This window comes from Sinocyclocheilus anshuiensis, unplaced genomic scaffold, assembly GCF_001515605.1.
Source record: "Sinocyclocheilus anshuiensis isolate Anshui unplaced genomic scaffold, SAMN03320099.WGS_v1.1 scaffold1626, whole genome shotgun sequence".
Classification (NCBI taxonomy): Eukaryota; Metazoa; Chordata; class Actinopteri; order Cypriniformes; family Cyprinidae; genus Sinocyclocheilus; species Sinocyclocheilus anshuiensis.
This window is the reverse complement of record NW_015547254.1, coordinates 339745-356414: the sequence shown is the minus strand read 5'-3', so window position 1 is coordinate 356414 and position 16670 is coordinate 339745. Positions and strand designations below refer to the sequence as shown.

The following is a 16670-nucleotide window of genomic DNA, read 5'->3' as shown; positions in this document are numbered from 1 at the left end:
GTATTGCATAGATAGGTATAACATTTGAGTACTGAATAAGCCAAATTCAAGTCTTCATGATCTCACACACATAACCTGTTTACTGTACAAACGCAAAATGATTGTTTTATAAATTATGCATTCATATGTGCTTCATTTTCACTGGAGGAAACAGCTGTGGTGTGATGAATGCAGTGAAAACGCGTTAGCGGTCGGTAACTCTGGTGTAATTTGAACGGGAGCGGGCGGTTCCCGACGTCCATTTAGAACAGCATATCTGCTTTATTCTTATTGACCATCGGTACAGCTTGCGCTCAGGACTGTTATGCACTCATGCTTTAAACGTCACGCGTTTTATTTGCGGGGTTTGTGTGCAGCATGTGCATAACGATGCTCAGAGCAGGCTGTACCTGTGGTAAATATACGGCCCTCAGACAGAACAGGCAGGTTATCGATGAGTGACAGAGCAGAATAAGGATGGAGCAAAGTGTGGATGCGCTGTCCTTAAAGGTTTTGTTTATATTTTGCTTTGCCTATAATTTTAAATGAACGATATTAGTAATATTTATTTATTTTTCTCTGCGACACTTTTCCTACTGTGTTAACAGAAAAATGTCAAACGAATTTAGTATTTCGACAAGACGAATAAAAATAGCTAATAGGCTATTTTTGTACAACCTACAGTTTTATTTTTTTTCCTCTGCCACACTTTTTCCTATTGTGTTGTAAATGTTAAACGAATTGTATCCTGACAAGACGAATAAAAATAAGAAATACAATTTTTGTACAACATTTTTATTTTCTCTTTCACTTTCTTTCCTACTGTGTTGCATAAAATATTAAACGAATTGTGTGTCTTAAGATAATATAAATTCAAGTCAAAGTCAATAAATTCAAGACTCTTGACAAGACGAATAACATAACATACAATTTTGTGCAGACTACACTTTTATTTGTCAGCCTATCTCTCTTTATAGAGACTATAGCCCCCCTAAAAATGGCCTAGCGACGCCCATGCCGCCACCCTTTCACCACCCCCTCAAACAAAAATAGCATGCTCGATTCTCATGAGAGATCTGGCAACACAGTAGGAGCTGCAGCGGACAGCAGACAGAGCGGGTTTAGAAAGTTAAAAGCTTTTTGCCCTTTATCTACACAGGTAAGTGTAATGCAATTAAACTATCTGTTTGTATCAGTACACGAATAGGACTATATCTGAGTCATACGGGTTTTTTTAATTAAATAAATTGCCCATGAAGATTCATTTCCGTGTTCTTATAAAACGTCGCCAGTTAGCTTTAAATGTTAAACAATGTTAGCCAGCTGCCAAACCAAAACATTTAACCGCAGTGTTTACAGTTATGGTTTATGTTATTTTTTATAATTTTAAGTAGAATTTATTTATTTTTTACTAAAGTCGTGAGGTGTTGTTAGCTACCCGTACATCTGTTTAGCAGCTGGCTGGCTGGCTGGTGTGTCTCAACGAACACCTCATTTTACTTTCTCTGTGGTTCAACACTGTAGTTCAATTTAAGTTCATTAATTGAAATCACAACCATACTTAATGTGATATTTCATATATGTATATTTATTATCAGGCGTGTTTTGATTCTAGGCTCGGCACATTTATTTAAACCGCTAACGTTACATGACTGCTACCGTCATATTGTAGTAAATGAATGTGTTATTGTGTTTATGTCTTATGTACGTTAGTACAATCAGAGATTGGAAGTTTGCCTGATCTACATTACATTGTGTAACCTGCTGAGAATGAATTATAACTGCAGATATTGTCTGTAGGTGTTGTCATGAGTGCTCCAACCCCTTTGTGAGGCTGTTGAACATCAAGTCCATGCTTATTGACAATAATTATGCAACCCATGGATTTAAATCTGCAGTCCTGTAATTGGACGCTTTTTAATATCCGTGAATGGATTAGCAGATGTTTTGTTCCGAGCATATAAGACATATAAGAAGAATAGTTCTTAAAATTTCACTTGCCAAGCAAGCTATTCCAGTTCAGTCTAAATTTATTTAAAAGTGATCAAGCATTATTTTTTATTTTTTTGGTAATGATACTGTACAAGTGGAACTAGGAGTGTTCCTTGTATTTATTTTTGTAATTGTTTCCAGATCTGACACATGGAAATGTCCTCTTTCTCCATCTGTGACATTCACTCTGACATTTGCCATTTCCACAAGTAGACAGCCTGTGTTAGCAATCAGTGGACTGATAAACAAAGTTATTTTGATATGGGAAAGCAGCTGGCACAACATTTTCCATAGTTGTAACATAATATGTGCCATAAGGAAGTTCAATAACTTCATTCAATTCTTGTAATTTGAGATGTGTTAATCTGATGGCAAGTCATTCCTCTGCTCTGCTAAAAGACTTTAGTGTCTGTGATTTAAGGAAAAGTAAGTAAGTCAGAGCTGTTTGACATGGTGTGAAAATTTACTCAACCTCAGGTCATCCAAGATATAGATGAGTTTGTGTCCTCATCGGAACAAATTTGGTGAAATTTGGCTATACATCACTTGCTCACCAATGGATCCTCTGCAGTGAATTGGTGCCGTCAGAAATAGAAAAACAGTTCTAAACAAATTAGTTTTAGTGTAAGAGGACAACAGGGGATTGATTTTCACTGGAGGATGCACAATTATGGATTACGGACTGGTATGTTGCTGGAAGTGACAGTTTAAAGTTAAAACACCTTCATGATGGATTATTATCTTATAGAAATTCAGCTTTTCACTTCACAAGTTGTTAACTGATGGACTGGAGTCGTGTGGATTGCTTGTGGATTATTGTGATAATTTTATCAGCTGTTTCTCATTCTGACGGCACCCATTCACTGCAGAGGATTGGTGAGCAAGTGATGTAATACTAAATCTCTCCAAATCTGTTCTGATGAAGAGACAAACTCATCTACATCTTAGATGGCTTGAGGATGAATATATTTTCAGTAAATTTTCATTTTTGGGTGAACTATTCCTTTAAAGTTTAATTGAAATGAAAAATACCCTTTTTAAATGCATGTTATTGATTTTATTATGAATGATTCATTCTTGCATATGATTTGTTTTTATTTATACATTTTTTTGACCTTGTAACATTTAATCAAAATGTCATAGCTGGATCTTCCTACAGATTTCTAGCTCTTGTGACATATACAGGACTTCTCCAGTCATTTAGTCCGCTTAAACGCCGCCCTTGCAAGCTCATGTTCATCTGCCTCCATTTTTGAGTGCAACGCCCACATCTCAAAATCCAATCAACAACTGATGCATAGAACCAATGCCTACATTTTTTCCCCCCAATAATCCATTAAACTCTGATGTACAATACAGAAGAAACGATCTGTCGCTACTTCTGTTTTGGCACATATTTTTAATGTTCATGCTTAGTTCTTGTTTAGTTTATTTGGGCCCTTACTAAACTATGTTTGGAGCACCTCCCCAAACAAAAGCTCGACTGTCTCTAAACACAGCCCAAAGATAGCACACATCTGGTTTAACCAGGGTTCCTAGTTTAGGATGACAGCACACATCAAAGCAACAGTGTCTCATTCATCACATTAGGGTGGTGTCCAACAGCAGACCCGGTGATAGACAAGGCAGTGCTCGTAAAAAGGGGGTGGAAGTTGAGGTTGGAGGGGCATGCATGGAGATTTGCATTTCATTGCTTAACCGATACACTTCCCCAATGTCTGTGTCTGACTTTCTGTTCACTTTCTGAGTTTCTGTTCGTGTCACCTGGAGAGAAACGGTATCATGGAAGATATCTGAAATGGAATGTATTTCAGGCAATTTGGGAATACAAGATTTAATAGTGTTTCGCTGTGATTTTACACTACAGGAAGCCCACTCTTTACAAAATGGGGGTGAAAGATCGCCCTCAGTGCTATTTTGATGTGGAGATCAACAGAGAACCAGGTAAGATGTGACAGTGATTTTTATTTGGTTGTTCTGAAATACTCTTGTGTGAAGGTCAAACAGTTTAAAGTACTAAAGTAAAGTTTTGATAGAGAAAGGCTTAAAATGTTTGCTTTTAGATTACCATTCATATGTTTGGCATTCTATGGTTTTCAAAATCACTTTTCCAACTACAAAAATCATGTTTAGTTCTCAACACCAGTGTTGCAAAAAGTAACCTATTAATGGGGTTCAGAGTTGTGTGATCTTTATCATAGCATATGGTATAATTTGAAAGTATGAAGTTTTTATAAAAGATAAATCGTTAAACCAGTTAGTAATAAGCATTTAATACCAAAAGTGCAACATTATATGTGTATGTTTTGTAAAGTACTTGGATAATGGCAGTTAATATACCTGTGCCAGTGTGTGAGGAACTGTTGTGGCAGTCCACACCCTGACCTGCAGGGCTCTTTTAATGAACCACAATTGTAGTGTGCACCAAATGACGTCTGGGTTTCAACTCAGTCTACCACTAATTATGTGTTTTAAGAGAGATGTCTGTGTCATAAAACCAAAACCTCTTATTTAGTGATTTTACATCCATTACTTTACAAAGCAAATGTTTTAACACCCTGCATATATTCATTTTATTGCTTATAAATGAAATGGATAACCCTGGCTTTATGTACTATTTAAAAACACACTTAAATTTGAATGCTCTTGTATTTGAATATGAAAGAGATGTTTTGGTTTGCCACACTGAAGTCAACCTGAATGTTATAGCCTATAAGTTGAATTGCAGCAGTCACACTAATCTAATAATGGTTTTCTTTAAGCGAGCTTAAATCTTATACACAAAACATACAGGTGCTGGCTTTAGGTACTATGCAAAAGCACACCTAAATTTGAATGCTTTTGTATTTGAATATGAAGAAGATGTTTTGGTTTGCCACACCTGTCAACCTGTGAAGTCAACCTGAAAGTTATAGTCTATATAAGTTGAAATGCTATAGTCACACTAATCTAATAATGGCTTTTTATCCTTAAGCTTAAAACACAAAACATACAGGTGTAAGATTTCTGATCCACAAGTATAATGATTTCTTTTGCTTTCTTCCAGTTGGACGAATTGTCTGTCAATTGTTCTCCGATGTTTGTCCCAAGACAAGCAAAAATTTTCTTTGCCTGTGCACTGGTGCGTATACTTGACATGAGGTGTTTTATCATGCTAGACTTTGACTTTAAACCTGTAAAGAACTGCTTTGACCAATATTCTCTTAGGTAATTATATTATTTCACAAACACACTCAAATTTTTTACAGAGTCAACCTTGAACCCATTTTAGAGGTTTTATCTAAAATAAACTATAAAAACCTAATATAGGTTTTTAAATAGCTATTTCAACATGTTAATCACAATGATAATAGCCAAGGAAGCATTAAAACACCAACCAACTAACTAACCTTTATATAATATCCATTCATATCCTCTTATACAAGCATAAGCTTATAGGGCAATAGCACAAAAATAAACCTGGAGGTGACTAAATCCTGGCTGTGTAACGACAAGTGAAGGTGTTTAGCTGACAGCACTGAAGAATGAACCAAAGCTGTATTTACAGCCTGTTCCTAGAAGACAGAAGCCGCATTAGTCTGCATTGAGAAGGTTTGGTCATAAATTACAGTTAGTAAGGCTTGTGGTCAATACAGGGATCTTTTTTCTCACCAGCTGAGATTGAAATAAGAGACACATGCCTTCAGCTGACTGTTATATCGCATATATATACCAATCCCCAGGGCACCCACACCCACCCGTATTCATTTCAGTTTTATTGGCATCTCTTCCATGCTGATCAGATAGGATTAACCTTTTGCTGTCTGTGTAACTGTATACTTAAGGACTGAGTCCAGTAGTTTAATTCAGAGTACAATACATTGATTCATTAAGTTTATCCACATTTCTAAGAGCTTGTGAAATCTTTTTTTTTTTTTGGTTTGGTTACATACTGGTTCCCTTTCAGTCGGTCACTCCCGACGTCACGTCGGCTGACCGACGAAATTGGGATCTCGCTTAGAGAGACCAATCCACTTCGAGTGTGAGTGACCGACTGAAAGGGAACGTCTCGGTTACGTATGTAACCCTCGTTCCCTGAAGGAAGCGAGGGGAAGCGAGATCCCAATTTCGTCGGTCAGCCGACGTGACGTCTCCGTTCCCTCCTTCAGGGAACGAGGGTTACATACGTAACCGAGACGTTCCGTTATATTCAAGTAATCAAAAACAGTGTGTTTCTTTGGTTTGCTTGCAGGCGAGAAAGGCAGTGGCAAAACTACAGGAAAACATTTATGCTATAAAGGCTCAACTTTCCATCGAGTGGTAAAGAACTTCATGATCCAGGGGGGTGATTTCACTGAAGGTATGTGCAGTTATATTCATTGATCTGGATATATGGAGATAGAAATATCTGTGGTGCCTTAGCATAAGAGTTTATGCCTTTACTGTTTATATTCAATTGCCTGTTCTTGTGAGTGAATGTGCTTTTGTTTGCTTAGGCAATGGAAGAGGAGGGGAGTCTATATATGGTGGTTTCTTTGAAGGTAAGCCATTTTAGGTACAGTCTGTTCTTTATCAAGCACTCAGTAACCTTAATTTGAGTGTTTTAACAACTTTTGCATGCCTTTTGAATGGGCATCTCAGTTCTGTGCATGAATTACCAGTCATTGTTTTTATCACGCCGTAGCTGCGAATCTTGATTCTGTTTTATTCCTGTGATCTTATGATGATCTTCTTTTTTGAGTCAGCATGGAGAATAAGGGCTGTTTATTTATTTAAAGGTCCAGTCTTCTTGCCTAAAATTTTCAACATATTCTTTTATTTATAGAGATTGTGGTCTATTGCAAAATGAGAAGGTAAGAGATGTACACAGTGCAGTAACACAATGTAGACTAAACATTCCCCAATCCCTTATGTAAACCATGACAAAAAATGTCCACGCTGCACAGTGTGCTCATGGATATGTGGACCGTGAAATTGATTTGGTTAACTGACTTCTCTGATGTTTGAATTTGATTCTTTCTTAATTTTTCCAGGATGGGTTGTCATAAAATACAATACTCTTGAACGTAATCCAACCTTTAAAAGGATTAGTTCAACCAAAAAGGTCATTTATTCATCTCTCATGTCATTCCAAACCTACATGCCTTACTTTCTTTAGTAGAACAAAAAAAGGAAATTTAAATAATGTGTTTCCAAGCAATTGTAATTAACTTTTAAAATACTTCTTTATAAAACATTTTTGCATCTTTTTTGAAGCTTCAAAACTCTAGCAGTTGCATGGAAAAGGGCTGTATTTGATGACCAATTTTTCCTTTTGTGTTCCACAGAAAAAAGTTTTGGTTGGAATGACATGAGAATGAAAAATTAATGGCAGAATTTTCAGTTTTGGGTGAACTGTTACTTTTTCAAAATAATTCAGCGCAACTTGGCAAAAGGTTTTGATGTAAACAGTAGTTGTTTTAGTAGAAAATCTCTCAATTTTATTCTAAAGAGCACGAGAAACACTCAAGAGTACAGAAGCAGCATAGAAGCATCACTGATATCAGGTGTTCATGAACATCTCTTTGCCTGCTCCTGTCCTTCTCCTTAACACAACTTTTTGAAGCAGATGACAAGCTCTCAGTGTACTTTTTTTGTCGGTTTCTCTCTCTTCAACAGACGAGAACTTTACTCTCAAACATGATAGAGCCTTCCTCTTGTCGATGGCCAACCGTGGCAAAGACACGAATGGGTCCCAGTTCTTCATGTAAGTACTATTTGACTTACTACTCTGATATAAGACACAGAGAGGGTGTATGAGTGCATAGAAATAACCATTCATCATTCTTCTGCTTACCATTTAATCTGACTGGCTGGTCATTATTAAATGACACATGCAATACGGTTAGATTATGTATTCCCCCAGTGTTCAGATCATTTCTACAGAACTATTTTGCTTCAGTCATAGCCTTTATAATGATGTGCATTTGAAAGCCTGTATCTGTTTTAAGAGATTGGCCAAAAGCACAAAGAGCATCTAGGCTTTTAACTTTGACCCAGGTGTTATACTTGCTTATATACTGACTCATACTTATGTCAATCCCAATTCGTTGACACATCAATACAATTTTTAAAGACCACTAGTGATTTTCAGTAGAAAAGCAAGATGGTAAAGAAGGAACATTTTATTTGTTCTGTCTACTTTTTTTATTGATTTAGTAAAACAATCATCTTAGTTTCCCCCTTTGCCGTTCACACTCTCTCTAACCTTCCCAGACTTCCTCAATCTCTTTACCACATATATATTTATTTTGGAAACTACATAGTCTACATGTTCGTGTGGGATGCAGGTGCATTTTCATTCTCCTTTTCTCTTGTCAATGTGCATTTAGAAATATTTTATAATCAGAAAGAATTCCTTTTTGCCTACAAATGTATTACAATTTTTCTCTTGCCGTTTTTGTGTAAAATTTGCAGAAACTCTAGCATCCTGCTCTACCAAGGTAAAGTGTCTCTCCAAGGCTGTGCTTCTCTCTCCTGACTGTGTATTTCTGGTTGCTTTTAGCTAGCACTGGCTTCTTATTTATCTTTAAATAATTTTCACCTCATAAAAAAATCTGTTCTCCCAGCACAGAGAACCTTGAAGTCTTTCAATTATTGACGTATTTCAAGTTTAAAATTACAGGATGTATTTTCTTGCAATGGACACACTGATTTCTAATTGAAGTTGTCCCTATAATATTTTTAAACAGGTTTAATTGGTTTTGTCAGCATAATGCTGACAGATGTTGGACCTGTTCCTGTTCATCATTAGAATTTATTCATCCAGCCAGTGTTATTGTGCAAGCACTGCTGGTTTTAAATTCCTCAGTGTTTGAATTGATGCATACAAATTTCTTCTTGAACTTCTTGACTAAATTTATTTCCCTTTATCTTTATCCCCCCACATGTCCTTGTTGGATGACCTGGACTCCATTATGTAATTTACCTGACAATAGAACTACTAAGACAGCGCCTCATCTAGATGGGTACGTTCACAATGATCCAATGGCTTTGTTTAACAATTTATATATGTTGCAAATCTGTTCAAACCATACCATAGGAGCAAATCATTTGAAAAAAAAAAAAGTTAATTTATTATTTATTTATTATAGGAGAATTTGGATGCAAGCTGTATCCTTAAATCCCACAATTTCTTGTAACTGTAAGGATTTTTGGTCTAATTTAGAGTGCATGTGGTCTTTGGGCTGGTCATCTCTGGCTTTGAGGTCATAAAGAAAATCGAAGGGCTGAAGACCGACTCAGCCAGCAGACCCTATGCTGACGTCAGAGTGATTGACTGCGGACAGCTGATTACAAAGTCTGCTAATGATGGTAAGCTTGTTCGTGAGTGCGAGATAAACTAGGAATTTTGGCTGCACACTTTCCGCCTGTCACTATGCTGTTTGAGCTTGTCTTTACCTAATGGAAAATATTTTTTAATCTCCACATCAGCTACATTATAGAGTGAAATATGGTTTAAAAATGGAACTGTGAAAGATCATAAAACAAAATGAGGGGTGCTTTGAAACACTGCAGACACCAATTTTAATACATACACTTACACTGTGTCCTAACCAGGCATGATGCTACGAAGCATCAAGTAACAATCGAGAGTTTTTTCCCTAACCACCCACAGCAAGTGATGTGCAACAAGACATTTTGCCTGTCACTTGATTTGTATTTTTATCATGTCATTCTGGGCAGTGCTACCCAAAGTGAAATCAAGCTGGTTCAAAATCCTTATTCTTATAGATGTATCTCAAATATAATATTTTACGATGTATTTTTCATTTTTTATTTGCAATATGATTGGTTTGGACATAGTATGTGCATCACAGTTTGCGTTCTTGTGCACTATTCTCTGCCAGTTTTTAGTATAAATAATGTGATTAGTGTGTTTCACACTGAAAATGCACTTCAAATGCCTGGATGATGCACTTAATTAACCAAAAAAAAAAAAAAAAAACCTTAATTAAGTGTGGAATGTTGGACAGTTCATGCACTTAACTGTCGCATCTTTAATTAGTTACTTGAGGTGGAGGGCCTATTAGACTGATGTTGGAGACTAGATAGTTAAATACATAGTGCAACTTATTCATTTATTCATTTGAGACACAACTAGTGTTGTTCATTATATGTTGTTTATTTTGTGCCGTGTACAGAAAGCTCCAGTTCAAAATAAATTCACATGGTCTGCACATTGATAATGTAGTCAGAAATAAAGAAAATGAATAAATTACATTATGTGGTGATGTTCAGAACATTTTCAGACTGATTGCAGTTTGATGTATATCTGTAGTTCTTCAAGGCAAAAGGAGGAAAGCTTTCCATTCTGAGGATGACTCTCAGAGTTCCTCTGAGTCTTCATCTCAGTATTCCTCCTCTAATCGAGAGTCTGAAAAAAATTATGCATCTCGAAAGAGGAAAAGAAACTCAAAGAGAAAAAGAAGAGAGACAGTTAAAACAGCAGGACATGAAAGGTAAATGATTGTAACCAGTTCCATTTCCTATTATGCACAGTGAAAGCATCTATTTGCATTTATTTGTTATTCAGCCAATGATCTAAAGCAATAACACGTTTGGTATTCGCCTATACTGACACTTTTCAGCTATATCACAGTTACAGTAAAAATAGTATACTGATAACCTTTTCAAATCCAAAGGAGTCACCAAGGAATAATTTAGAAATCTGAGCTGATTATGAATTAGTTTTGTTCATGCTTTTTTGTGGTTGGCCTTTGTTTTTAGTTGTGTAATAAAAATATACTGCCTACTCTTTTCCTGATTCATAGTCATGCTGAAGATGATGATGGTGAGACTGAGCAGAATGTGAAAAGGGAGAAGCCTGTGGTTCGACCAGAAGAGATCCCACCCGTGCCAGAAAACCGTTTCCTGCTCCGCAGAGACATGCCCCAGGAGGAGACAGTAAAAACGTTTGTATCTTTTGTACAATTCAACAAACAGATGCTTCTTTTTTCACTTAAACATCACAAGAGTCTTTCCTGTGCATCCCCAGTTATTAGATAACTGACATTTTCTAGGGTCAAATTTTAAAGTGTTACTACAGAACCAAAGCTATTCATATTTTAGTAACATTTGTCCCTGCTTAACAATTAATCCCTGAAATCCATGGCTCAGCTTTGATGGTGTATTTTAAACCAAAAGAGTTAAAGTCTTGAAACTTTTTCCCCCAATAGGGCTGTGCAGGACACAGTCGTGGCACCAAATGACACAAAACCAACTGTCACAAAATCTGGACGCAAGATCAAAGGCCGTGGTACTATGGTATGACAGCCGTGAATTACATTTATACCACATACAGAAAAAAAACAAGACACAGAGTGACATTGTATGAAGTACAGCAGACAAAATGCATTTTTACAAACCCCAAAATATATCAGCTGCTTTAATAATTATTATAATTATTTCATTCTAATTATTTGTTAGAACTTAGAAAGTGCTTGATGGAAATGTTAGTTTGATTGGTTGGCCATGCATGAAATGTTGTTGTTTTTTATTCCCTCTGCAGAGGTACCATACCCCCCCTCGGTCAAAGTCCCGATCAGAGTCAGAAGGGGAACGGGGGAGCAGTGAGACTCCTCCACACTGGAAAGAGGAAATGCAGAGGACCAAGGCTTACCAGCCCCCTAGTGTGGAGAGATGGAGTAAAGGAGAAAGGTATATCCTTACACCATTTGAAAACGGGGCAATGATCAGTGTGAAATTCAAAATGATTGAATTTGCCAAGCCAATATTGGTAGTTTATTTCTGGTTTATATTAAAAGGTTTATATTCTTTTGATTTGCTTTCAGAAATGTGTTTAAAGTTGTGAAAAAACATAGTTGGGACATAGAGTTTGATTTTGTAGTTTTAAATATTGTTCAAACAGATGGGATGACAGAAGTGACACCCCAAGGTCTAGGTCAAGATCAGAAGAGCGTTCCTTAAGTGAGGCTTCTGTATATTCCAGCCACCATCGATCTAGAAAAGAAAAAAAGAAAACCAAACGCAAGAAGAAAACGAAGAAACAAAAGAACTCAAAGAAGCATAAAAAGAACAAGACCAAGGAGATCTCCCAGTCTGAGGATGAGATGTCTGGGTCCTCAGGCAAGAGGTCAAAGCCCTCAAGCCGTGCTGAAAGGAGACATTCTCGATCACGCTCTCGTTCTTACTCTCGCTCATCGTCGCATCACTCCCACAGATCGTATCGATCGGAATCAGAAAGGAGACGTTACTTATCAAGCTCTTCTAGAGATTCACGATCTTATTCGAGGTCAAGGAGCAGATCCTATTCCAGAAGTCGCTCAAGGTCTGATAAGTGGGTTCGGTCATCCATGAGGTCAAGGCATAGTCGATCAGGGAGGTCTGTTACACATTCTAGGTCACTGTCTCGTTCTCGATCCAGATACAGGACAAGGTCAAGAACCAGATCAAACTCTAGGAGAAAAAGAAATGAGTTGAGATCCCCTCGGAAGTCAAAGCCTACAGAGGGTGGTATTTCCAAATTGGACAAGCCTGTCCCTAAATCAGTTCAAGGTGAAGAACCTAAAGCCCAACCAGCAGCATCTTCAGAGAGTGCTTCTGTGTTGCCTTTGAGTGACAGTCCACCTCCTTCTCGATGGAAACCAGGCCAAAAACCCTGGAAACCCTCTTATGTCCGCATTCAAGAAATCAAAGTAAAATCAGCCCCAGCTTCAAATGCACTAATCAGCCCATCATCAAATGTACCTCTGGAGACAGTGTCCTCTCTAAAGCCAGACACGGCTGTTAGTCAAAGCGACCCCAGCAGCAGTAACAATAATGTTTCTGATAGACTCCTGCAAAGCAGTTTGTCCAGGAGCAGGTCACCAAGTCGATCACAAAGTAGCAGTAAACCACAGAGTCAGTACGGCAGCAGATCTTCCTCCTGCAGTAGGTCAGAATCGTATGATTCATACAAAGGAAGATCCACTGAAAAAAAAAGAAAACATCGTAGATCTAACAGAAATAGCCAAAAGAGGGACAAGCATGCAAATCATGGTAGGGGCCATAAAGATTCATCTCCCTTCTCAGGGGACATATCAGATAATCCATACAGTGCTATCCACGGACACAATGACTCCTTGGTTCAGAGAAACACACTGAAAAGCACAAATCCCAGTCAAAGGAAAGAACCAGTAGTGGACAACAATAATGCATCTGGATGGGAAATTGAAGGAGAGAACTCAAGTAAGACTACTACTGCTGTGGAACACCACCAACTCCCTTTTAGGCAAGAAGGACTTACTGAAACGAAAAAGAGACAAATTTTGTATCATTGCTGGGAGTCTGAGAGTGACTCTGAAATGCCAGACAAAAAGGTAGTTAGTGATGCCAAACATGTGTCTGAAAAAGAGGAGGGAGAGGCTAGTTCAGAATCAGAGTATGAATACCCTTTATGGTCCTCTAACAAGTCAAACCAAGGTGCAGAACTGTCTAATGAATTAAAAGGTAATGAGGAACTGTCTGCAGACATAAAAACTTCAAAGAACAAGAGCAAGAAAGCCAAGCGGAAGCACAAGCACAAGAGGGGGAACTCTTGCAGGTCAGGATCTCGCAGATCCAAGGCCAAGAAATCAAAGAAGCACCAAAAGCCGAAGGAGACATTTCACTGGCAGCCTCCACTGGAGTTTGGTGATGAAGGTGAGGAGGAGGATTATGTCACACAAGCAAAACATTTTCACATAGAAAATCCTGATGCTGTCAATGATGGAGCAAAAAGGCGTATAAAAGCTGAAAAGATCAAGCACCAAGTCTCAGAAAATAAGGATGGGGATCAAGGAATTCTTGAATCATCACAAGATACGTTTTCAATAGAGTCTTCTAAAGGTATTGATAAGAATGGGAAGGTGACTGAAAGCCAAAAATCAAAGCTAAATAGCAATACCGAAAGAAGTCCAGCTCAAAGCCATCTAGAGAGCCATACCAATCTTTCAGACACTAACTTGGCAAGTAACAAACCAATATACCTAAATAAAGTTGACATATGTCCTCCAGAGCGCATCCCAGAAGCTAAGCAAGCAGGTCCAAAAACGATAGGCTTTTCCCCTCTAAAAAGTATTCGAAATGATGGTAGTGCGCTTGTTCCACCGCAAATAGAAAAAGGAAACTCTGTAACTACTGGATCTGTTTTACCTCAAGGCAGTCAGCCAGAGGAATCTGTACCTGGTGACAGTTATTTCTCAGCAGTTGAAAATAAATGGAAACCTTTGACAGGCATGACTGTTGCGCAGGCCATTACTACAAAACCTTTGATTATGAAAATAAATAAGCAGCAAGATCAACTGGAGGGAAAGGCCCAGGGTCTCAAGATTGAGATCAAGAGCAAGAGCAGAGTCCGTCCAGGATCCTTATTTGATGAGGTACGAAAGACAGCTCGGTTAAATCAGAGACCCAGAAATCAAGACAGCTCAAGTGAAGAAGACTCTCTTCCAGCAACAGGAGAAAGGGCTGGATCCCATAATCACTCTCGGAACAAGTCAAGGTCTGTGTCCAGCCACAGGACCCACCACAGAAGTAGGTCCCATTCATATAGCCAGTCCAGAAGCTACACCTACTCTTCCAGGTTGGTTACAACAGACAATGTTTTATGTCTTCGTATGTCCAATCTTTCATGTCAAGTTCATTTTGTATGTTTTAATTGTTCACACAGGAGCTACAGTAGAAGTAGAAGCAGGAGTAGATACAGCAGAGGACACTCCCGTTCTCGAAGTAGCACCTACCGAAGTTACCGTAGGTAAGTGTTGAAAGATATTTATCTTTGATGTGTGTGTTATGGGGATTAAAATGTTTTTAATTAAGATGCCACGGTGATCTTGTTTTAGCCACACAGACCGTAGAAGTCGTTCTAGAAGTCGGTACAGAGGTCACCACAGATCAAGGTGAGCATGGAGCCAAAATTATTCATGCATTTTGACTGCAACCTAGTGTCGCTTTATTATTCTTAATTATGTCTTTTGTTCCTGGAAATACAGGTCTGACTCTTACGATAGTTCTTCTAGCCGTAGCAGGAGAAGAGGGCATCGAAGAAGTGAGAGCTCTGACCGCATGTCCAGGTACATCATAAATAAATCCATGTATTATTGAAACTGTCTTGTTTGAATTTGATAATGTGCCTCACTGAAGCTAATTCTTTGATGTGTGTCTTCACGCTCAGGTCATATCGCTCCTACAGTCGCAGTTCCTCCAGGAGGCGAAGTCATAGCCGAAGCAGTCGATACAGCTGAGCTGATTTTAAGAAGATGTAGCATTAAGTCTCCTCCTCCTCCTCCTCCTCCTCCTCCATATGGTTTTCTGAACGAATGGCTCCGTTTAAGTTTGGTGAAGTATGTACTTTGATGTACACTGTATAATCATTTAATGTGTAATTCACACATTCTGCTGTATTTTTCCAAATGTGTCTATGTATGAATGTACATTTGAAACAAAATTAGTCACTTCTTTATTCTAGTACACTTTTTTTTTTTTAGTATCCCTAAGAAAAGGAGCATAGAAACCCTCCAGCTGTAAAGCCAAGGTTATATATCAACAGCCACTTACCTCAGTCCTTTGAAGATAAAAATCTGTGAAATGTAAGTCATGTTTTGACGTGACACACAGTTGTATTAAACAAATCAATGGTAGACATGGATGGGAAATGTTTAGTTTTGGCCAAATGAATGTGTTGTGTTTAAAAGGTTGCCCTCTGCATTTTTTTTATTTGTCCATAAAAACAAAAAATCTTACTGAATGTATCTAGTGCTGCTTATTGATACACCATTTAAATATAGCAAACGAATCTTGCCAACTGGAAATAAATCTACATTTTTTTGTGAAATCCTATAAGTGTGCTGTATAATGTGTATTCTGTGAAATGTGTTCTTGTAGCAACACCTACTTCACGTTTCAGTGACTCCTCCAAATATACACATAGTTGAGTGAGATGCATTAGAATGTGGATAAAAGTTTTTGTAAGTCCATCTCAAGCATGTTTCTAAGTATTGTCCACTACAAGCATGTCTGCTTTTTGATTTTGTCCTTTGCTATACAGGTACTGGTGGGGATACTGTACATCCAAAATTGCTGGGGTACACCAGGATCAGAATTGACAACCACTGCACTGATACTACTGCATCCAAATGTACTGTCAGAGTATGAACTGAATTTTCTGATGAAGAATTCACTTTGGCTGTTGTTCTAAATTGTTCTTTAGTATAAACTGTATACATTTCTAGATGTACTACACATACTAACAATCATAAAAGTACAGTTTAACCACAAAGAGCAATTTTATTGGTACCTAAAGTACTGAAACGAGCTCAGATCACATTTCTCAATTTTTTTAAACTACTTTTCTTTTTAACATTTCACATCTGACAGTTCCTTCACTCCTGTGGCCTTATGGGATAGTGTTTACTGTTTGCTCACTTAAAGGGTTAGTTCACCCAAAAATGAAAATTCTGTCATTAATTACTTACCCTCATGTCGTTTCAAACCCGTAAGACCTTCGTTCATCTTTGGAACACAAATTACGTCCGCTGGATGTACGTCCGCTGTGTCAGCTGCATCACACGGATACGCTGTTTTCGTTCAGATCAAATCGCAACAACGTAGGAAACCGATCTGGCGTGACGCAGCTGACACAGAACAGCATACGTTGTTTACGTCCAGCTGATACTCTCCAAAATGGTGCTACAGGGTGA

At 37.9% G+C, this 16670-nt stretch overlaps 1 protein-coding gene across 4 annotated transcripts; it reads left to right on the top strand.

Moving 5' to 3' along the window:
• The first annotated feature begins 1068 nt into the window (after window positions 1-1068).
• LOC107701659 (NK-tumor recognition protein-like) lies at window positions 1069-15810 on the top strand. Of its 4 annotated transcripts, XR_001635670.1 has the most exons (18): window positions 1069-1138; window positions 3839-3915; window positions 5018-5092; window positions 6203-6310; window positions 6447-6491; window positions 7609-7696; window positions 8928-8957; window positions 9158-9303; window positions 10271-10451; window positions 10764-10904; window positions 11169-11256; window positions 11501-11649; window positions 11861-14554; window positions 14642-14725; window positions 14814-14870; window positions 14964-15044; window positions 15146-15314; window positions 15459-15810. XR_001635670.1 is itself a non-coding variant. In XM_016503706.1 (17 exons), the coding sequence occupies exons 2-17, from the start codon at window positions 3858-3860 to the stop codon at window positions 15213-15215; spliced, it is 4095 nt and encodes a 1364-aa protein (XP_016359192.1). In that variant the 5' UTR covers window positions 1069-1138; window positions 3839-3857; the 3' UTR covers window positions 15216-15810. The 4 variants fall into 4 exon arrangements, 3 of the variants coding, with proteins under 3 accessions (XP_016359192.1, XP_016359193.1, XP_016359194.1); XM_016503706.1 differs by having other exon boundaries at window positions 15146-15810; XM_016503707.1 differs by having other exon boundaries at window positions 1083-1138; window positions 3720-3915; window positions 15146-15810.
• The last annotated feature ends 860 nt before the right edge of the window (window positions 15811-16670 follow it).